Source organism: Physeter macrocephalus, unplaced genomic scaffold (genome assembly GCF_002837175.3).
Source record: "Physeter macrocephalus isolate SW-GA unplaced genomic scaffold, ASM283717v5 random_654, whole genome shotgun sequence".
Taxonomy (NCBI): Eukaryota; Metazoa; Chordata; class Mammalia; order Artiodactyla; family Physeteridae; genus Physeter; species Physeter macrocephalus.
In genome coordinates, this window is record NW_021145990.1 from 1 (window position 1) to 20,799 (window position 20,799).

The 20,799-nt window shown below is 66.3% G+C and overlaps 3 protein-coding genes across 4 annotated transcripts; all 3 read left to right on the forward strand.

Moving 5' to 3' along the window:
- Nucleotides 1-125: 125 nt before the first annotated feature.
- On the forward strand, nt 126-4,311 carry ENTPD2 (ectonucleoside triphosphate diphosphohydrolase 2; the record flags this gene model as incomplete). The annotated part of the gene is given in 9 exon segments (XM_028486144.2): nt 126-240; nt 835-988; nt 1,169-1,328; nt 1,408-1,629; nt 2,086-2,340; nt 2,431-2,550; nt 3,488-3,522; nt 3,524-3,614; nt 3,718-4,311. Coding segments are annotated over 9 exon segments (1,434 nt in total), but the record flags the coding sequence as incomplete, so codon positions are not given.
- Nucleotides 4,312-6,417: 2,106 nt separating this feature from the next.
- Nucleotides 6,418-11,954, forward strand: NPDC1 (neural proliferation, differentiation and control 1). Of its 2 annotated transcripts, none has more exons than XM_028486143.2 (9): nt 6,418-6,545; nt 9,358-9,504; nt 10,648-10,782; nt 10,871-11,041; nt 11,113-11,179; nt 11,269-11,353; nt 11,445-11,524; nt 11,632-11,728; nt 11,797-11,954. In XM_028486143.2, exons 1-9 carry the CDS (start codon nt 6,434-6,436, stop codon nt 11,875-11,877), a joined length of 975 nt encoding a protein of 324 aa, XP_028341944.1. In that variant the 5' UTR covers nt 6,418-6,433; the 3' UTR covers nt 11,878-11,954. The 2 variants fall into 2 exon arrangements, with proteins under 2 accessions (XP_028341944.1, XP_028341943.1); XM_028486142.2 differs by having other exon boundaries at nt 6,419-6,545; nt 11,442-11,524.
- Nucleotides 11,955-17,121: 5,167 nt separating this feature from the next.
- FUT7 (fucosyltransferase 7) lies at nt 17,122-18,461 on the forward strand. Its single transcript, XM_007127269.2, has 2 exons — nt 17,122-17,150; nt 17,378-18,461. Exons 1-2 carry the CDS (start codon nt 17,122-17,124, stop codon nt 18,459-18,461), a joined length of 1,113 nt encoding a protein of 370 aa, XP_007127331.1.
- The last annotated feature ends 2,338 nt before the right edge of the window (nt 18,462-20,799 follow it).

The window sequence follows — 20,799 nt, forward strand, 5'->3', positions numbered from 1 at the left end:
TTCATTCTGAAGCTTCCACTCTTGACACAGGGTCGAGTGGGGTGAGCTGGAGAGCTGAGAGCGTCAAAGGGCCTGGCTTCAGGCCCCCACCCCCCTCCTGAGGCTGACCTTCCCCCCACCCCCAGTATGGCATCGTTCTGGATGCCGGCTCTTCCCACACATCCGTGTTCATCTACAAGTGGCCAGCGGACAAAGAGAACGACACAGGCATCGTGGGCCCGCACAGCTCCTGTGATGTGCGTGGTAAGGGTCCCCTGAGTACTAAGCGCCCCCTGGCCTGGATACCCACTCACTGTAGGGCCTCAGGAGCCCTCTCTGGCCTTAGCCTTTGCAGACACCAGCCATCAGAACCCTCTGCTTGATGCCAGGTGGGGCCCAACCCAGGCAGGAGCTGCAGGAGCTCCCCCAAAGACAGGCTGGGTCCCTCCTTTTTCTACAAAAGGCTGGGTCCCCTTCTTTTCCTAGAAAAGAAGCCCCAGGAAACAGTTGGAAGGTTTGGGCCCTCCCTGGCCCAAGACTGGCCTCTACATCCCAGGTGGGGCAGGAGGGGTTCCGAGGAGCTAGTGCTTCCTGGGCACACCCAGGAAGCCCCTGGGCATGCTAGGCTGGGTTGACAATAGCCAGTGCTTTGTCCGGGCACCTGTGTGCACGTCCACTGGGCAGGTGGCAGCTCAGAGACTGTGGATGGCACACGGGTGGGCCCTTTTGCCTCTGAACTAGTCTAAGCTGCCACCTGGTTTAGGAGCACAAGCCCCTCCCCCCCGCCCCCGCCCTGCTGGCCTGTGGTCCACCTAGAGCTGCCCACCAGGCTTAGGCCCATCTTGCTGCCTCCCTCTGGTGGGGGCATCTCTAGCTATGCTGACAACCCTTCCGGGGCTGGGCAGAGTCTTGTGGAATGCCTGAACCAGGCGCTTCGGGATGTGCCCAAGGAGAGACACGCGGGCGCGCCCCTCTACCTGGGAGCCACAGCGGGCATGTGCCTGCTCAAGTGAATGTACCACACCCTGACCTCCTGGCCCCGGGGACCACGACAGCCTCAGCAGAGGGTGGGCCCCGCATGTCCCCAGCAGCAGCCCTGGGCTGGGGCCCCCTCGGCTGGCTGTACACCCCAGCAGCAGGATCACGGCCACCTGGGGAAGATCCCCTCAGAGTCCCCCCTGTGTCACAGCCTAACCAGTCCAGAGGCTTCGGCCAACGTGCTCGCAGCCGCGACGCAGACACTGACCCAGTATCCCTTTGACTTCCGTGGTGCCTGCATCCTCTCGGCCCAGGATGAGGGGGTGTTTGGCTGGGTGACCGCCAACTATCCGCTGGAGAACTTTATCAAGGTGGGCCCGGTGGCCAGCCCGATGAGCCGGGGGTGTGGGCACCCACCCACTGACTGACCTCAACTTCCACTTCCCACAGTATGGCTGCGTGGGCCAGTGGTTAGGGCCAAGGAAGGGGACGCTGGGGGCCACGGACCTGGGGGGCGCCTCCACACAGATCACCTTCGAGACGGCCAGCCCAGCCGAGGATCCGGCCAATGAGGTCCAGTGCTGGCTCTACGGCCAGCACTACCACTACCCCAGCTTCCTCTGCTATGGCCGTGACCAGGTCCTCTGGAGGCTGCTGGCCAGTGCACTCCAGGTACCCTCCACTGAGTCCTTCTGGAGGTAGGGAGCCAGGGGGAGTGGGGGCCAAGGGCCCAGAGCAGAGCCTGAACAGCAGCTGGACTGAGGGGGGCTTCTCCAGGAACCAAAGTTGGGCTTTCATCAGCTGTAAGGACAGGTGGGCAGGGATCCAGCATGGACAAAGGCCCAGGGGCTGGAGGTGAGCCTGGTGAGTGGCTGGCTGGGGAGAAAGGAGGGCCAGGGCCAGATCTCAGAGGACCTGGACTGCCTGCCTAAGGGGGTTGGTTTCTGTCCAGCAAGAAGGGGGAGCCAGGGATTGCTCCTGAGCTCAGAAGTGATGTTGCCAAAGTGGAACTTGTGGGAGATTGATCAGCTGGTCCTCTGGGGAGGCCCTCCTAGGGTCTTAGGGTGGGGATGGTGGGCAGTGCTCGGAGTGGCGGTGTTGCCACACACACCCTTGTCATCTGCCCAGACCCACGGCTTCCACCCCTGCTGGCCGAAGGGCTCTTCCACTCACGTGCTGCTCCAGGACGTGTATGAGTCGCCATGCACTGCAGCCCAGCGGCCCCAGACCTTCAACAGAAGCACCAAGGTCAGCCTGTCAGGAAGCAGCGACCCTGCCCTGTGCTGTGGCCTCATCTCTGAGCTCTTTAACTTCTCCTCCTGCCGCTTCTCTAGATGCTCCTTCAACGGCATCTTCCAGCCCCCTCTGGCTGGAAAGTTCATTGTGAGTCCAGAGGACTAGGGGTGGGGGGCCGAGGGCGTGCCCTGAAGTGCTTGGGGTCTGGTCACGGTGTGACTGTACCCCCCCTCACAGGCCTTCTCTGCTTTCTTCTACACGGTGGACTTCCTGAGAACTGTGATGGGGCTGCCCGTGGCAACCCTGCAGCAACTAGAGGTGGCCGTGGTCACCATCTGCAACCAGACGTGGAGTGAGGTGAGGCCTGCTCCCCCCCTCCTCCAGGGCCGTGCAGGGGGCTCAACCAGCCAGCGTCCCGCGTCCCGATCATTCATTCACTCTACGAGTAGAGGGGGTCTTAGGCCTCTCAGAATGCCCACTACAGTGGGGGATACACTGTTAATCAGACTTGAAAAGTGGCCAGGCTACGGCAAGGAGGCCGGGAGCCAGATGAGATTGCAGAAGCCTCCCTGAGGCCTGACCCTAGAACCAAGATCAGGAGGGCAGAGAGAACAGCCAGTGCAAAGGCCCTGGGGCAGCAGGGAGCATGGAGTGGACAGGGTGGGGAGGAGTGTCGCTGGGAGAGTGTGGGGGAGAAGAGCAAAGCAGGGGAGAAGCAGAGGACTCAGGGGAGACTTAGCAGATAGAATTGGGGGTGGGGGAGTGAGAAACTCCCAGGTTTCTGGCTGCCACCATGGACCAGACACTGGCTCCAGGTGAAGGAGGGAGGGGTTCGGGCATGCAGAGGAAGAGGTGACTCCGGGAGAGGCACTGGAGTGTCTGTGGGGCTCAGTGGTGACGGAGGCCCCATCCTGTCCTCTTCGTGGCTAGTCTCAGACAGACTTGGGGGTGCTGGGAAAGTGGGGATCGGGAGGCAAGCCCAGGGGCCTGGGGTCAAGCCTAGGGCTTCTCCTGTTACCCCGACCATCGCCAAGTTTGCTGCAGCCCTCTGCCCCCTGCGTGGCCATCCCTGCTGTCCCCTGGAGGGCCCCCTCCCAGGCACAGGTGCTTGCTGCCGTCCAGAAGTCACGCTGTTCTTCCCTGAGGAAAGAGCTCTGCCTGGGGGTGGCCCCCTCAGCCTCGTTCTTTCTGGGACCTGCGGTGGGGTCTCCAGCCCTGCATTGCCTTTCTGTGCCTGGTGGGGCAGAGACCTCCCGGTGGCCGCTGGCCCTACAGTCTCCCACCTGCATTCCAGCTGCAGGCTCGGGCGCCGGGGGAGCGGGCCCGCCTGCTGCGCTGGGGCCACATTCGTGCAGCAGCTTCTGTGCCGTGTCTACGGCTTCGACGAGCGCGCCTTCGGAGGCGTGACCTCCCAGAAGAAGGTGGGAGCCGGTGGGCCCGCGCGCAGGGGGGCGGGGCCGAGCGCGGAGGGGCGGGGCCTCCCAGGCTTCGCCGAGGCTGAGGCCCCGCGCCTCCCGCCCGGAGGCCTGAGACACCGCGGTCGGCTGGGCGCTTGGCTACATGCTGAACCTGACCTACCTGATCCCCGCCGAGCTGCCCGGGCTGCGCAAGGGCACAGACTTCAGCTCTTGGGTCGTCCTCCTTCCGCTCTTCGCCGCCATGCCCCTGGCTGCGTTCGTCCTTCGCTGCACCGAGCGCGCTCTGCCAAGACTTCGAGCGCCACCTGGGGGCGAGTTGGGGGCAGCGGCCCCAGCCCCAAGTCCCCCATGCCTCACCCCAGCCCACTCTCAACATCTCTGTCCCTAATGAAGCCCGGCGCAAGACTCCAGCGCCCACGCCCACATTTGGCCCGGATAGGTGAAGGGAACCGAATCCAGCCCCCGCCTGCCCACTGCGGCCTTGGCTTCATCTCAAGACCTAATGCTCCTCCTCCTCTTACTAGGGCTGGGGATGCAGACACCCCGCAGCCCTCAGCCTGTGAATGCAGGGTTGGGTCCCCAGGGAATGGAGTCCTGAGAGTCCCCTCCCACCCCCAGTCTTGGGTTTTAGGGGGAGGGTCAGAGCCCACAAGCTGGGAGCCAGCCCAGCGCCTACTTGTAAAAATTTTGTAGTAAAAAGTTTTTCATAGAGCAGTGGAGAGAATGTCCGTGGGGTGGGGCGTCTCTGCTGTTGCCTGCCCTCCCTCTCCACAGTTTAAAAAAAATTTTTTTTGGCTGCGTTGGGTCTTCGTTGCTGCGCACGGGCTTTCTCTGGTTGCGGCGAGCGGGGGCTACTCTTCGTTGGGGTGCGCGGGCTTCTCACTGTGGCGGCTTCTCGTTGCCGAGCACGGGCTCTAGGCGCGCGGGCCTCAGTAGTTGTGGCACACGGGCTTGGTTGCTCCGCGGCATGTGGGATCATCCCGGACCAGGGCTCAAACCCGTGTCCCCTGCATCGGCAGGCGGATTCTTAACCACTGAGCCACCAGGGAAGCCCTCCCCCGAGTTGTGTTGGCTGCACAGGCCCCCTCCTGGTCCCGAGGGAGGACCCTGGTTGTTTCTACTTCCTTCCTCTCTGGGCCCAGACCTGGGGTGGTGTTGACTGAGCCTGGTCTCTTGCTCCACGGTTGTGGCCTGGAGTAGCTGCCAGTTGGCTGGCCTAGAAGAGTCCCTGAGTCCCTTGAGTCTTCTCTGGCCAGCAGAGCCCCTGCAGCAACGGCAGATCTGCAGCAGTGACCGAGGCCAGACTGGAGTCTGGGCCCCGGCCTCGAGCTGGCCTGGGGTGCGGGTGCGGATGGCAGGCAGGAGAGTGAGTGGGCAAGGCAGCTGCCTAGGGTGCGGGCACTGCTCAAGACCTGGCGGGGGGAGGGGGGCAAACCCTCAACAGGAGATGGTGTCGGGGGATGTGGCGATCAGGGCCAAGAGGGACGCAGGGCCCATTGCTCGGAAGGGTGACCCTTGCCAAGAGCCTGGCTGCGGCGCCAAGCCGTGCAATGACAGCAGACGTCGCGTCCCCGCTGCCCAGGTGCTGTTTTCCGCATCCTCAAGCGACATCAGACAGCCCCACCTGCTGCACCTGCAGCCCCCCTTCCCTGAGCACTGTTTGCTCCAGCGCGGGAACGCGCGGTCTTGGCCGCACCTCCCCGCCGCCTCCCCCTTTCCGGGAGGTGAGCTCACACACTGTTTCTGTCTGGTCGGTGCCTTGCGTGGGAGGATGGCGGTCCTTGTCCTGCTCATCAGCCCCCGCCCAACGCACGCACCGCGTACACTTGTGGTTTCCGAGCCATTTCACAAACCTGAGGGCAGCCAGCCCCATCTTCGAAGTTTTGAAACACAAAGGGCTGAAAGGAAGCACCGCGCTGGGGGGCCCGCACTTGTTCTCTCAGTAACGTGAGCCTGGGAGGTTTCCAGGTGGGATGGGGTGCGGGTGCTCTCAGGAGGCAGCCGGTGGGGGGTAAGAGGGGGCATCACTGTGCTTGCTGTCGTGGGGCACCCCGGAGCTAAAAGGCTGTCACCTGGGCACCGTGGACAGCTCTCAGCTGGCCGTCATCAGTAGCTCCAGGTCACTCTTGCCCCCTGGTGGCCTCACTGAGAGCGGCCGTCCCACTGCAACCGCAGTGGCCACCGGCACCGACCTAGTTCTGTGCATGTGTGTTTGCCTTCACGGTGTGTCTGAATGCCCGGTGGGTCTTTGCGCACACCTGGGCATCTCTGTGCACCTATCCAGCTGTGTGCGCCTGGTGTCCTTCCAGGTCCAGGCAGGTCCTCCGCTCCAGGAGGGTGGGGGTGGGGTGGCAGTTAGCAGCCCGAGAAGGACGGGGCCCGGGGGAAGCGCATCCCGGGGAAACCCATCCCCAACCAGTCCCTAGCCTAGAGAAGATCCCCGGGAGCACAGGCGGCAGAGGTTGAGGCACCCGGAGGACTGGCTGGATGGGTGGGAGGAAAGGGGGAGCATAATTGGAGGAGGGAAGGGGGCGCAGCCTCACGGCGCCGTCCCGCCCCCGCAGGTGGAGCGCGCAGGCGCACTCCCGGCACGCGCGCCTCTCGCTGCCTCGCCTCCGTCCCTGATCCTTTGCCGCAGCGTCAGCGCCGCCGCCGCCGCTTTTCCTCATCCTCCGCCTCCTCGGCCTCTGCCTCCTCTTCCTCCTCCGCCCCCTCCGCCACCGCCGCCGCCGCCGCCGCCGCCTCCCCCGACGCGGCGCCCGGAGCCCGTGCCCAGCCCCGGGCCGCGCGGTGCCATGCTGCCCCGGCGGCGGCGCTGAAGGATGGCGACGCCTGTCCCTCCGCCCTCCCCGCGGCACCTGCGGCTGCTGCGGCTGCTGCTCTCTGGCCTCGTCCTCGGCGCGGCCTTGCGCGGTGCGGCCGCCCGCCGCCCGGGTGAGCGAGTGCACTGGGCGCAGGCCGCGCGCGGGGCGCCCCGGGCCCGGGGATCGCCGGGCGGGGGTCTGGCCGCGTGGCGCCGCCGTCATCCTCCCCGCCGCCGCCCTCGCCAGGGCCCGCAGGCCTCGCAGGCCCGCAGGCCCAGCCCGCGAGCCACCGCGCCGGCCCCGCCTCTGCCGAGTCGGGTAAACAGGCCCGGCGGGGAGGGCGCGGCACCGGACCGCCGAGGGGCTCCTCTGGATGGGGCTTCTCCCGGCTTCTTGGAGGCGAACCTGAAGTTGATTCGCTTCTTGTCTTTGTCTGAGTCCGTGAGCCTGGTGGGTCGGTGTCTCAGGAGGGCTCTCTGTGTGTGGTTCCGCGGCCTGGAGTCTGTCCCGTGGGCGTTTCTGTGTGTGCGCGTCTCCGGCACCGCGGGTGCGGGCCCGGCCCTGGGTGCCTGCCGGCCTTACTGCCGGTGTCCGTCCTGGAGTCGGAGTCGCAGTGCTGGTCGGTCCCTATGCCTCGGGTGGTGGACATGCGCCTTGCTTTGCTGCCATGGTGGGGTCTGAAGTTTCCTTGGGCATCTGACAGCTTGTCCCAGGCTTAGGGTTTTGCTCTGGCCTCAGTGGGGACAGGAGGAGCTTACAGTCTCTGCTTCCACACTCACCCTCTGCTCTGCAGGGCCCCTCCATTCTGTCTTCTGTGCTTGGGGTTGGAGGGCACCCCGCAAGGTAGACTGAGGCAGAGAGGGTTGAGCCCAGGGTCCTGGGAGACGCTTCTGGCTCCCCAGGTGGGCACTGAGGTTCCAGAGGTCTGCAGGAACCCAGAACCCAAAATGCGCTCTGCCAGGTGGCAGAATTGGGAGACTTGGTACCCATGACTTCACTCATTTTTCCTGGCAGCCGCATAGGAGAGGTGTTGTTCTTAGCCCATTTTACAGATAAGGAAACTGAGGCACAGAGAAATGGCCACTGTGTGATGCCGCTGGGATGCTCACCTGGGCAGTGCGTGCGGTCTGCATGTGTGGCCTCAAGAGGCCAGAGCAGGGCGAGCTTCCTCCCGGGCACAGCACCCCTAGACAGAGACCTGGCACCACCAGGGGAGGCTCCCAAGGAGGCCTGAGGGCCAGAGCATGGCTGGCCAGGGATGGTGGAGGCTGCCTGCTGATGGCCTGGCTCCAGGGCGTGCAGCGTGGGGCCTCCTGAGGAAATGGATTATAGTCCCAGTACAGAGCCTCTGGGGTGGGCATGTGCTGCCCCAGCTGCTCATCAGCTCTGTGTGCACCCGGATGCAGGGCAGGGTGCCAGCCACTCTCCAGCTGCTGCTTTTCCTGAGACCTCCTCCCTCACCCTGAGTCTGGAGCAGGGGCCTTCCCAGGGCTAAACGGGCAGCAGCCACGTCCTCCCGGGGTGGGGGACTGGGAGTGGAGGGGAGGCCCCTGGAACCCGGAACCCAGAACCCAGAGCCAGCTCTGGAACTCAGGCCCCTACCTTTGCTCTGGCGGCACTCTGGGTTCTCTGCACTAGGGGCTGGGACTGCCTGGCTCCCCAGGTGCCCAGCTGGTGGGTGGGGTCCAGACGGACCAGCTGGCACAGGCTTAATGTTTAACTAGCCCAAGCTCTGGGCCCAGCTCACTGCTATGGGCGCCTGCCGACCCAGGTTGTGCTGGAGGGGGGATCCCTGGGATGGGAACCTCAGCCCACTTGCCCACCTGCTGTAGGAGCTGCTGGAACTTCTTTGAAGGGATGCCTACAGCCAAGAGGCTGTGGGTGTCAGGTTACCAAGGAAACCAAGCCAGGCCAGCCAAAGTCTGGAGAAGGACAGAGCCGGCATTCCCGGATGCCCATGTCACCCTCTTGCATCAGGGACTGGTCCTGGTTCTCCGAGATGCGCCCACCCCCACCTCCCCAGACACCACTGACGGTTCTGCTGGGTCTCCCCCTGGCTCCACTGGCTCTGCTGTCCCGTGAATGGGGCTAGTGTCCCAGGTCTTGAGACATTCCCCAGCTTTGAGGCAACTCACTTCCTGCATCCAGAGAGGAAACTGAGGCAGAGAGGGCCACCGCCCTCCACCCCCCAGCATCAGGATGGGAGCCTTGGTCACGTGTGCAGGACACTGAGGTCTGAGCCCCAAATTAGAAACGGCCTGGCCTGTAGTGCCAGGCCCCCCCCCAGTCCCTGGCAGTGGTGGCTGCAGGAGTGACCCCTGCCTGGTTTCTGTTTCCGAAGCAAGTGAGACTGGCAGACTCCGTCCCAAGTATCCCCAGCCCCAGTGGCTCGGCTGTGCCCTGGGGACAAGCCAGAGGGTGGATGTGGGGGGCAGTGACTCGACCCGTGCTGCCTCCCAGCTTGGCCCTCTAGGGCTGTAGGATATCGTGGTGAGGTTTGTGGTGGGGGTGCCCGAGGTGGTGTGAGGGAGCGACCTGGGCCCCACCCTCTGGGGCTCCCAGGTTGGGCAGGGGTGAGAGACTCGCTCTAGGACGGGTTGAGACAGGAGGTAGGACCTGGAGCGCTGCAGGGCGCTAAGCGGGAGAGCTCAGTGTCCTCTGGATGGTAGGGGACGGTTCCTGTGCCGAGAGCTGGCTCAGGTCTGGGAAGTGGCCTCTGGGGAGTGGGTGAGGCAAGAGAGTTCCGATAAGCGTTAGGACTGTTTGTCTTCCTGCTTCTGATCCCTGGTGCAGGGGAGGAAGGGCCTGCCCAGAACAATGGCCGGAGCCAGGCTTGGTCAACTCTGTAGGGAGGGGTTGGGGAGGCCGGGACAGTCCTACTTACTGTGCAGGGGCTGAGTCAGGCTGGCCGTGACCCTGTTCTGCCTCTGCTTTCTTCTCAGATGCAGCCGTCTGTCCTGGGAGACTGGACTGTGCCCTGAAGAGGAGGGCGCGGTGCCCCCCGGGTGCACGTGTCTGTGGGCCCTGCCTTCAGCCCTTCCAGGAGGACCAGCAGGGGCTCTGTGTGCCCAGGATGCGCCAGCCTGTGGGTATGGCTTCCTCCCTCCCCCACCTGGTACATTTGACCCCAGCCTCAGCTCTCAGCTCTCCTGTGCTTTGTGGGGTGCCAGGGACTCTCGAGTCACCTTCCAAGTGGCCTGGTGATCCTTTCCAGATGGCACCAGTCCAGAGCTGGGTGGTGGGCTGAGGCCTGGGGCAGTTAGCCCCTCCCAGGGCAAGAGGCATCCAGTGTGAAGTGCTGGGGTGATTCTGGGAGAGGCAGGGTCAGAGTTCCCCAGGCTTGGGTCTCCGCAGGGTTGGTCCCAAACCCCTCAGGCACCCACTTCTCCACCCGCTGGGCCGCCCCTGCTCCTTGCCCAGCGACCCCTCTCTCTCCATCCCTCGCCCGTCCTGTCTGCTTGATGGTGCTGGCGGTGCCCTGCCCGCCAGCCTGAGCCCAGCGTCTGTCGGGATGGTGCCAGCCAGAGTGACTGCAGGTGTGACGGGGCATTGCAGAGGGCGCTCTGGGGGCTGAAGAGTCGGGTGGGCTGGGAGGGGCTTCCTGGAGGAGCATGTTCCTGGCAGCGAGTGGGGCGGGGCCCTGCTGCAGAAGGCGCATGCTCTGCACTCTGGATGCTGAGCGGGGGTGTCTGCTTGGAGCCTCTGTCCGGACCGAGGGGGACCCAGCCACGGCCCCGCCCCAGCAGCTGCCCTCCCTTTCTCCTGATGACCTGGTGGGGGCGGGGGTACAGAATGGGGCTTCTCCGCGTTCCCTGGGGGGAGCCTGCTCGTGTTGGCAGCGGGCCAGGTGACGCACTGTCCCCGTGTTCCTCCCACCGCTTTGTGGGCAGTGCGTGGGGTGCCGGGCAGCAGCCCTGCCCTTCTCCTCCTGGCCTCTGCACGCTCCCATAGCACTCCCACCCGCTGCCCGCTTTCCTGGGAACGCTGTGCTCACACAGAGCTCCCTCAGTTGTCACCATGGCAACCGGGATGGCCAGGAGCAGGCAGGCTGGTACCTGGTCCTCTGGCAACAGGTGCCTGGGAGGAGCCTGGAGGGAGAAGGAGGCCTCGGCCCCGGGGACCGGCTCCCAGATGGGCCTCTCCCTCTCTCCCTCTTGGAAGGCTACCTGTAGCTGGTGTTGCCAGGGAGGGGCTGGGGGCCTCTCCACCTCATGGCCCTTCACCCTCCCCAGGGGAGGGCTTGCCCCAGCCCAGACTGGAAGATGAGATCGACTTCCTGGCCCAGGAGCTGTACCGGCAGGAGGTGGGGCACTCCAGGCTCACGGCCCCACCCCAGCCTGAGGGGCGACAGCGGCTCCTGGAGGCCGGTGAGACCCCGCCCCCTTCCCCTGTCCAACTCCTCACCGCCCTTGATCCCAGCCTGGTCTTGCTGTTTAACTTGCCTTCCCTCTGCAGCGTCCACCCTGGGGCTCTCAGAGCGTGGCCGGGGCCCCAACCTGAGCCTCCCCTCCACGCGGGGAGCGCCCACGCCCCGCACCTCCTCCCTGCGCTCCGCGGTGTCATCTGGGCCTGTGCACATGTCCCCGCTGGAGCCGCGGGGCGGGCGCGGTGACAGCCTTGCCCTCCGTAAGTCTGGCCGGGGCGGGGAGGCAGGGTCCTGCCCGAAAGGCTGCCCTCACTGCGACCCCTCCCTGCAGTGCTGATCGTGGCGTGCTCCGTGGCCGGCGCGGCCGCCCTTGCCGTGGCCGTTCTCTGCTGGTGTCGGTGAGCATGGGGCCGGGCTGGGGGCGGGCGGCCGGGCGGCCGGGCGGTGACCCAGCGGGTCTCAGGTGTGGTGTCTCCACTCCCCGCAGGCTGCAGCGAGCCGTTCGCCTGACCCAGAAGGCCGACTACGCGGCCCCGCAGGCGCCCAGCTCCCCAGCCACGCCCAGGATCTCGGTGTGTGGCCGCGCCCGGCCCCGTCCCGCTCGCCCCGTCCCCCTCCGCCCCTCTGCCTCGGCCTGACCCTGTCTCCCCACTCCCGCAGCAGCCCGGGGACCAGCGGCTGGCGCACAGCGCGGAGATGTACCACTACCAGCACCAGAGGCAGCAGATGCGGTGCCTGGAGCGGTGAGAAGCCCCACCCGCCCCGCCCCACCCCAGGCCCAGCCACGCCTATCCCGGGCCGCTGGCACCTGGCGGGTGAGGGAGGACCCGACGATCCTGCCCCCACCCAGGCATAAGGAGCCCCCCAAGGAGTTGGACTCCGCCTCCTCGGACGAGGAGAACGAAGACGGCGACTTCACGGTGTACGAGTGCCCCGGCCTGGCCCCGGTGAGTGCGGGGGTGGGCGGTGGGTGACCCTCCCCTGCCCTGGACCCACCTAACGCCAGCGTTCGCAGACTGGAGAGATGGAGGTGCGCAACCCACTGTTCGACCACGCGTCTCTGTCCGCGCCTCCGCTGCAGCGACCCGAAGGCTGACGCCCACCCTGTCACGGACGCGCTGCCCACGGCTGGGGAGGGGCGGGGCCCAGCCTTTTCCATTAAAGAGACTGTGTCCTGACACTCGTGTGCTTGTGGCTGGGGCCCCGGGGCGGCTGGGAACCCCTTGCCGGGGAGACTCCCCCTGCTGCCAGGGACCTTCTCTGCTCCTCCTTGCACCTGTCCCCTCACATCTGGACACCCCCAGTCGAGGGGAGGAAGACAACCCGAGAGACAAGGCATGGATCGGGAATCCCGGAGACAAGCCAGTTGAAGCGCGTTTCACAACTTCGGCTGGGTGTGCTGGAGACTGACCTCCCCCTTCCCCGCACTGGGGGCCACGGTGGAGGGACCCTGGAGCGGGGCCTCAGGCTTCCTTCCACGCCCCTAGAGAGGCGTGATCCCTGTGCCCTTCGTGGGAAGACCCTGTCACGGCCCGCTGGGGAAGAGAGGCTTTATTTTTCCTAGGGAGAGGACCACCCTAACCTCTTTCTCCTCCAGGCCTCCCCCACCAGCACTTGTGCCCCAGAGCCGGGGAGGGGAGGAGTGCGGCGCAGGGCCAGGCCAGCCTGAAGTCGGTGCCCTCCCTCGAGACCCCGTCCTCTGTGAGATAAAAAGAGCTGGCAGCGGGCACCCCGGGCCTCGTTCCTGCCCTGTGTCCACACGGGCTGGGGGGCGGGGAGGGACGGCATGCAGGACTTGGCTGTGGCCCGCAGCCTGTGGGGGGGGGGGCGTGCCAGGGAGAGGGACACAGGCCGCACACAGGCGGCTGGGCCCGGTCGGGACAGAGGTGAGCGGGGCCTTGGTCCACCCCAATCCCCCACCAAGGAGCGGGAGGCCTGTGGAGGGGGAGGGGGACCTCCAGCTGAAGGCCCAGAGTGGTGGCCGAACTTCGTGGTCAAAAGTGCCAAGACTGGGCCTGGCAGAGGGGTTTCTGGGGTCCAGGAGAAGCGGGGGCCTGCTGCACACAGGGTGTGGGTATCAGGCCTGTCTGCCTCACCAAGGCTGGGGATGAGGGATGGGTTGGGTTCAGAAGCCCCTTAGTTATTCCTAGGGGTGGCGTGTCCGGAGAATGCTGCACCTCTGGCTCCTAGATGGATGGGGGCAGCCATGAATGGGGAGGACAAAGCCAGTTTGGGACGGTCAGGTCCCTGAGGTGGGGCTGGGCCGGGGAGATGGGGTTGGCTCTGCTCAGAGCTGATGGCTTGTCCTAAAGCGGTATGTTTCTGGGGCCAGAGCCCACCCCTGCCTCCTGGGCCGTGGCCCTGGGCTGGCCCTCAGCAGGAATCCTCGGTTTTCCTTTGATGCACTGGCGTGGGAGAGGAAAGGGGCCGGGTTCAGGGAGCCGGGAACGAGGCTGGGGTGGGATGCGGGCAGGGCGACGCGGACCGCCGTCCACTGTCGTTTAATCTGTATCACGAGGGGAAAGAGCCACGGAGAAAACTGGGGGGCAGAGAGGTTACGTTCTCGCTCAAGGGCAAGGCACCCAGGCTGATCCGGCCCAGGCCAGTCTGTCTCGCCAGCTGGACCCTGCAGACCCAGGGCCGGAGTTTCCCCTGGAGCCCTGGGGTCAGTCCCTGGGCTCCTGGCACTTGTCTTTCCCACCTCGTGCTGGCCTGACCTGGGCAGAGAGCGGCCACCCTACGCGCTGACCGCTGTCACCTTCCAGACGACGGCACCTGGGCAGCAGGAGCGTAGGAGGCACGCAGCCCCAGCCCGAGGGGCGCCTCGCGGAGGGGGCCAGAGCCCGGCTGCCCCAGGGGCGGGCCTGAGCAGAGCCAAGTCCAGACGCGTGCCCAGAAGGCCCCCTGGTGGCCACGCTCCCAGCCACCGGCTCTTGCAGGAGCAGGCTGAAGGCAGCAGAGGGGAGCCTGGGCACCCTTTACTCCCAGGGAGAGGGTGAGGCAGGGGCTCAGGGAGTGCCTTTGGGAAGGTGGCTGCCCAGGCTAGCAGGTGGGGTTGGGGGTGCAGCTGAGGGAACAGCACGAGGGCAGTGCTGGAGGGCAGTCACGGCAGGTGGCAGCTTTCAGCCTCCCCGTGGACCACCTGGAGGCCACCAGCTCCTCCAGCCCTCCTTCCCTTCCTGCCTCGGCTGGGGAGCATGGCCACATCCCGTCCAGGGGGAGCTCCAGGACCTGCCGGCGGCTCCTCCAGGGCCCTGGGTGGGGTGCAGGATGGGGACTCGGGACCCCGGAGCAGCCCAGCCACCCAGGCTGGCAGGAGGACCAACCTGCGTGGCGCGGGAGGCCGTCTCCTCCTGGGGTCTGCGGCTGGGGAGGTTCCCACTGCCTAGGCCCTTGGCTAGGGGGCCGCCCCCCCCCCCCCGAGGTCTCTGTCAAGCACCATCTTAGCCCCAGGGTCTATGCTGTGCTGTGGCGGTGTCACTCTCTGGCACCTACACTCGGGAGGACACCAGGCCAGGGAAGCTTCCTAAGGGGCGGAGGCACACACACGCATCGCTGGCCCCGCCCCGCCCCCACGCCCTCTAGTGAGAACCGGGTGGAGGTGGGGTGAGGGCTGCCAGAGGCGGGGCCTGTGAGAGTCCCACGTGGGCTCAGGGCTCCTGGTGGGGTGGCCAGAAAACGTGCTCGTGGGCAGGGGCCCTGGGCTGGGGCCCGGAGCAGCAGCTCCAGCCCCAGGGCAGCCCCCTGCACCCCAGGGCCTGTGAAAGGAAGGGTGGCTGAGGATCTGACCAAGAGCAGGGGCCGGCTCTGTCTGAGCTCGCCTGGGGCCAGTGGAAGTCAAAAAAGCCAGATGGGGAGCGGGCCTGGAACCGCTCGGGGCCTTGTGCCCGGTGAGTGGGCTGAGGAAGGCCCTCCTCCCTGGGGGACCCCAAGCCCCTGCCCTCCCTTCCCTGACCCAGTCCGCTGGCCCCTATCTCATTGCGGAGGCCGCCGGAAGGGGGATCCTCTTCCCTTGGGCCCTGGGCAGTGAGAAGCAGGGACCCTGGGGACAGGCCGGGGGCCCTCCGATCGGTGCCCGCCAGGAGGCTGGCCCTGGAGCAGCCCTGCACTCGGCTGCGGGTGTGACCCTGTGGTCCTGGGTCCCAGGTGCTCACGGGCTGCTAAGCTGGAGGTGGGTGCCCGCCTGCATCCCAGAGACTCCGAGGCCCAGGGCTGAGCTGGCAGGAGGAGGCCCCACTTTCCCTTTGACTCAGACTCTCTCACCTTTTTTTTTTTCCTCTGAGAACCTCTCGTTCTGACCCATCTCTGGGCCAACCTTGGAGCCCCATTTCCCAGCCAGCAGGTTCTCACGAATGGGGAGGGGGGGCCAGCGACTGGCAGGCATGCCAGGGGCCCCCTAGGGGCAGCAGCCCTCGCATAAGCGTGGGGGAGGTTCCTTCGGTCCACCCAGGAAGGGAGCGGGCTGCGGGTGTGGGTGAGGCCGGAGGCAGGGCCCCAGGCAAGCCTGGCAGTGCAAACAGGAAGGGCAGAGGCTCTGGCAGCCAGGAGCCAGGTGGCTAGCAGGCTGTGGCGGGATCAGCTCCTTCCTGCTCTCCCCCCACTGCCCGAGGGGCGCCTGCCACAGGGGGAGGGGGTGGTCTCCCGCGGGGCCCCCGTGCCAGAGAAGAGACGCCTGGGTGGGACCAAAGGCCCAGTGCCACTGTGGTCCTCTCCCTAAATGCTGGCTGCCGGAAGGGCAGGGGTGACAGCAGCTGTCCGCTCCGGTCAGGGCCTGATGCTGGCCCGTGGGAGCCAGGCCTGGCGGCTGCATCCACACCCTGGACCACCAGATGGTTTCCGACAGATCCTGCAGCCCCCGCTCTGCCCCCCGCCGATGTTGCACAAGGCGTCACCGCAGCTCAGAGGTTATGCAGGGGGTGGGGAGCCTCAGAGGGGCCAAACTGCCCCCCTTCTCCTGGACTTGCCTGTCGCCCTCCATGGGTCTGCTGCCAGCTCCCCGGTTCCTGCCCTGAGGGCAGTCTGGTCCTCACTGGAGGGCAGGAGCGGGGGGAGGCCAGTAGCTCCGGGAGCCCTAGTGGAGCAGGACAGGAACTTCGGGGTGATGGGAGGCACCCAGGGTGGCGTGGGCGGCAGATCCGACTAACAGTTCCTGGTTGCTGTTCCTTCCACGACACCCAGCCCGCAGCCTCCCAACACTGGACAGGCCTGAGGCCCTTAGGACACTAGCATGAGGGTTGGGCCTTGCCCAGCCATGTCCAGCCGGGTTGAAGGAAGCTGATGGCTGAGCGTGGGGTGTAGGCCGGAGCCAGGGCTGTCCAGCTCCGAGGAGCCAGAGCAAAAGGGGAAGGAACTGGACCTCCATGCCTGGGCCTCCAGGGCTGGCCGGACGGCGGGGGAGGAGAGGGACTCTGGACTTCAGCCTTCCTTTTCCTGGAGCGGGTGCCAGCCCCCTGCCCACGTCAGGGACAGAGCGACTCCTTCCCTTTCCAGCCTGGAAAGCCCCCTCCCTGCCCCCGCTCCCACCCTGGGCTGTGGGACCTGGAAGAAGAGACCTGGAGCCCCCAAGGGCAGGCCTCCCACCCCAGGTTCCTGCAGCTCTTCCCGGCCCGGCAGGAACCTGGGGCCCCGCAGCCGGGGCTTCCACAGACACGGGTCCTTGGGAGGGGAAAGAAGGCGTGGCAGCCCCACAGCCCACCCCAGGGCCAGGCCCAGCCTGGCACCTGCCCACCGTGGGCATGTGCTGGGGCCTTGTGTGGGCAGACACTCCTAGGACCCCTGGACGGAACCCCTCTCTGGGAATCTGGGTTCCGGGACAAAGGTGTCCTAGAGGCGGCAGAGGTGGGGTCCGGTGGAGTGGCCCAATTAGAAGCAAAGAATAGGAGAGACCTCAGCCTCCTGGCAAACAGCTGAGTGCAGCACATCTGCAGCGAGAGGGTCTGGAGCCCACGGCGGAGTTGAGCGGGTGGTGAGCAGGGGAAGTGGGTGATGACACAGCACTGGGGGAGGCAGTGCTGGCCTGGGCTCGGCTGGCCTCCGAGGGAAGCATGCCTGCTCTCCACGGACACCCCAGGCCCGGGCAGCAGGCAATAGCTGGGTGCTCAACGGCTGGGCCACACTTCTGGGGTGGGGGCCACCTCTGCTCAGGATGGCCTCCCTTTCCCTGAGGCCACGCGGGCCCTCTCCTCCTCCTGCCTCCCGTGCCTGCCCCGTGCGTCACCTCCAGGCCTTTCCAGAGGCCAGCAGGGGTGGGGGACATGGCCCTGGACCCTGGCTGGGCACCCTTCCTGTAGCCGCACCCCCCCCCAGCAGCCAGAGGACTAGAGAGGGAGGCGGGGTGAGGATGGCGGTGATGCCAAAGGTCACCTCAGGGTGGGGGCGAGGGCGGGACAGGAGCGGGGAGGTACCCTGGTTGCCCTCTTCCTGAGCAGATGAAAGGACAGCGTTTCCAGGTGGGGCTGGGTGCAGGGCGCAGCTGTGATTTCAGGGCACCCCCGTGCAGCCGTGGCTGTGATTTGAGAACCTCCGGCTTCTCGAGTGATTAATCATCCGGGAGCTGCCAATGCGTAATACCGGTGAGTGTCTGGTCTTCGGGGAAGCTTGGGTTGGGAGGATGGGGCCTGGGGCGAGCCCAAGGAGACAGCTTCTCTTCCTGTGTCCTGTGCAGGGGTCAGCCCCGCTCCGAGGCTTCGGGCTTTGGGGGGCCTGGCGGTAGCGACTCTTCTCTCGACACTCTGGCTCCTGTGGCTGCTCGGGTCGGCCCCTGGGGGAGCTCCGGCGCCCCAGCCCACGATCACCATCCTCATCTGGCACTGGCCCTTCGCCAGCCAGGCCCCAGAGCTGCCCAGCAATACCTGCACCAGGTACGGTGTAGCCCACTGCCGCCTGACCACCAACCGCAGCCTGCTGGCCAGCGCCAACGCCGTGGTCTTCCACCACCGAGAGCTGCAGACCCGGCAGGCCCGCCTGCCCCTGGCCGAGCGGCCGCAAGGGCAGCCCTGGGTGTGGGCCTCCATGGAGTCGCCCAGCCACACCCGCGGCCTCGGCCGCCTCCGTGGGGTCTTCAACTGGGTGCTGAGCTACCGGCGTGACTCAGACATCTTCGTGCCCTACGGCCGCCTGGAGCCCCGTGAGGGGCCTGCGCCGCCGCTGCCGGCCAAGAGCAGGGTGGCCGCCTGGGTGGTCAGCAACTTCCAGGAGCGGCAGCGGCGCGTGCAGCTGTACCGGCAGCTGGCGCCCCATCTGCAGGTGGACGTGTTCGGCCGCGCCAACAAGCAGCCCCTGTGCGCCGACTGCCTGCTGCCCACCGTGGCCCGGTACCTCTTCTACTTGTCCTTCGAGAACTCCCAGCACCGAGACTACATCACCGAGAAGTTCTGGCGCAACGCGCTGCTGGCCGGCGCGGTGCCCGTGGTCCTGGGCCCCTCGAGGGTCACCTACGAGGCCTTCGCCCCGCCTGACGCCTTTGTGCACGTGGACGACTTCGGCTCGGCCCACGAGCTGGCCGCCTTCCTCACTGGCATGAACGAGAGCCGCTATCGGCGCTACTTCGCCTGGCGAGACCGGCTCCGAGTGCGGCTGTTCAGCGACTGGCGGGAACGCTTCTGCGCCATCTGCGCCCACTACCCCGACCTGCCCCGTGGCCAGGCCTACCAGGACCTCGAGGGCTGGTTCCAGGCCTGAACGCCTTCTGCTGGAGGAGGCAGGGGAGGGTGTCTGGGAGCCGGAGGTGTGGGTGGAGCCCTGGGTGTGGAAATCCAACCCACCGGCATCCGACCAACCCCCACGGGCAACCCGCAGGCTGTCTTGGGTGCTGGGGACGGAGGCCAGGAAGCAGGGGTAGCCTTGGCAGGCTGCCCGGAGGCGGAGGCGGGTGGGCACTGGAGCCACTCTCTGGGGGCGGAGGTGTGAGCAGTGGGGGTGCACGTCGCTGGGGCCCATCAGAGACGAGAGGCTACAGAGGCCCTCCCTCCCCACCTTGACCATACCTTGGGCCGGTCAAGGCTGTCCTCCTGAGGTCTGTGGGGGCAAAACCTGGGCCCCCGACCTCTGTAGCCACGGTCCCCTCTTCCGGGATGTGCAGGCTGGAGCCCCGCGTACAGACCTGTGTGGCCCCGACCCGAGACAGCCAACCAGCTTCTTGGGCTTTTGGCAGCCTGCAGTCAGTCCCCTCGGGGGAGGGGACACCAATCAATAAAGAAACAAAGGACACGAATGGCATGGCACGTGTTGAGTCTGCTTCCCCCTGCCACCTTGGCCACACGGGCCTTTGTCCCGGCCAGATCCCTCCCTCTCCATCCCAGGCCTCTGTCCTCCCAGCTTCTTCAGCCACGCTGAATGGCACCGCAGCAGAGAGCCTTCCCTGACCCCCGCCAAAGGCCGAGGGGCGGAGAGCAGCGGCCAAGGACAGAAATGCGGCTGGGGCGGGGGAAGGTGCCCCATCTCGAAGGCCTTGGGATTTCATTCTCAGGCTGCAGGGTGTCCGGGCTGTGACGAGGTCTGGTTTTTGATGTGGGGTTCCCTCTGACTGGTGGCTGGTGGTAGCACGGGCATCGAGAAGGCACCAAGGTTACTGCTGCAGCCAAGGGAGCCCTTGTGGCAGGTTGTGTGGGGGGAGGGGAGGCTGACGGTGAGCCTCTGGGTGGCGCTGACAGGGCCCCAGGAGCGCATTCGCCCCTGCCCCAGGTGGGGTGGGCAGCAGGTGGAGGCAGGAAGCTGCCCGTCCCCTTGGCAGTGGCTTGTGGGGAAGGCCCACCGGTGACTTCCTGCCCTGCCCTGCCCTGCCCTGGCCGAGGAGAAGGAAGTGTCCTCAGGCTGCAGGGGGCGTGGTTGGGGGATTGTACTCTGCCCTCTTCCCCGGACTGCTTCTCCACCGCAAGGAAGGAGCTGGGAGGCGGTGGGGAGGTGCGGCCCCCCAGATCTAACACTCGGTTTAGGATGCGTCTTCTTTGTGCAGCCCAGACACTGGACACCGTTCACAAGTTGGGAAACTGAGGCTGGGAGGAGCCATCAGAACCCACCGCCAGGCCTCTGCTCCCCGCAGGGCCGGCCTGCCCTCTGCTGGCCTCTGCTGGCCTCCCCGGGAATGGACCGCCCCACCCGGCTCAGACCCGGCCTCCGTCTGTCCCGCCGCTTGGCTCCGGCAGGCACCAAACCACCTCTGCGGAATTCACTGGACCCCAGACTCCCTGTGCAGAGACCAGACTCATCCTCGCATATAGGGCGAAAAATGAGCCACTAACAGAGGGAGCAGCCTCAGTCTCCCCCAACTCCGGCCTACCCTGCCTGCAGGGAGCAGTTCTCTCTCTGGGTCCCTTCCCTTCCTCGCTGGGCCCAGGGAGCTGCAGCCCCGGCCGAGCCCTGCTACTTGGTCACCAAGCGGCTCATTCACAAGTGATGCAGGAAACTCTTACAGGGGTAGAGCAGCCACCTGCAGCCCCACCTGCTCGTAAGGGGTGCAGGTCCAGGCTGCACCCAGTGGGGCAGGAAAGCTGAGTCCTGAAGGTGTGAGAGCAGGGCCCGCTCTGTGCATAGGTGGGATCTGCATGCAAGGCTGAGCTCCCCTCCCCAAGTGTGGGCGGCTGCCTCCCTCCAGGCCCCAAGTGCCCTGGGTACTAGGACCTGTCTCTTAGTTCCAGATGAAATTCCTGCCATCAGCCCTTCTGTGGGGAGGGCAAGGCGGAGGTGGGGACCTGATGGGGGACGACCGCTCCCAGCATCCCCTCAGGGCGCCCTCGGCCAGGGCCAGTGACGACCTTGGGGTGCCTCTGTGGGAGGAGGATTTCAAGGGGGTGGGGCGCTGCGCGCAGGCCTGGCGCCCCTGGGAGAAGAGCGCCCTGGAAGGGAGTGAGTCGGGGGTCTCGGTTTAGATGTGGGCTCTTGGGCGCGTCACTTCAACGCCTAGCGAGATGGGGGGCGACCAGAAAGCCACTCTTGATGGGTCAGAGCTCCAGGAACGGCCCAAAGGGGGGCGGGGGGGGGGCCCGAGCGGCGGGCCCGGGGCGGCCCCTTAAAGCGGGGG

What these genes read in the sequence shown, in the direction of transcription:
- FUT7 (XM_007127269.2), top strand. Translation starts at nt 17,122, where the DNA reads ATGGCGGTGATGCCAAAGGTCACCTCAGG. An exon ending in ATGCCAAAGGTCACCTCAGG is followed by an intron (nt 17,151 to 17,377) that starts GTGGGGGCGAGG and finishes TCTTCGGGGAAG; the next exon opens with CTTGGGTTGGGAGGATGGGG.
- NPDC1 (XM_028486142.2), top strand. Translation starts at nt 6,434, where the DNA reads ATGGCGACGCCTGTCCCTCCGCCCTCCCCGCGGCACCTGCGGCTGCTG. An exon ending in CAGGATGCGCCAGCCTGTGG is followed by an intron (nt 9,505 to 10,647) that starts GTATGGCTTCCT and finishes CACCCTCCCCAG; the next exon opens with GGGAGGGCTTGCCCCAGCCC. An exon ending in AGTGCCCCGGCCTGGCCCCG is followed by an intron (nt 11,729 to 11,796) that starts GTGAGTGCGGGG and finishes CAGCGTTCGCAG; the next exon opens with ACTGGAGAGATGGAGGTGCG.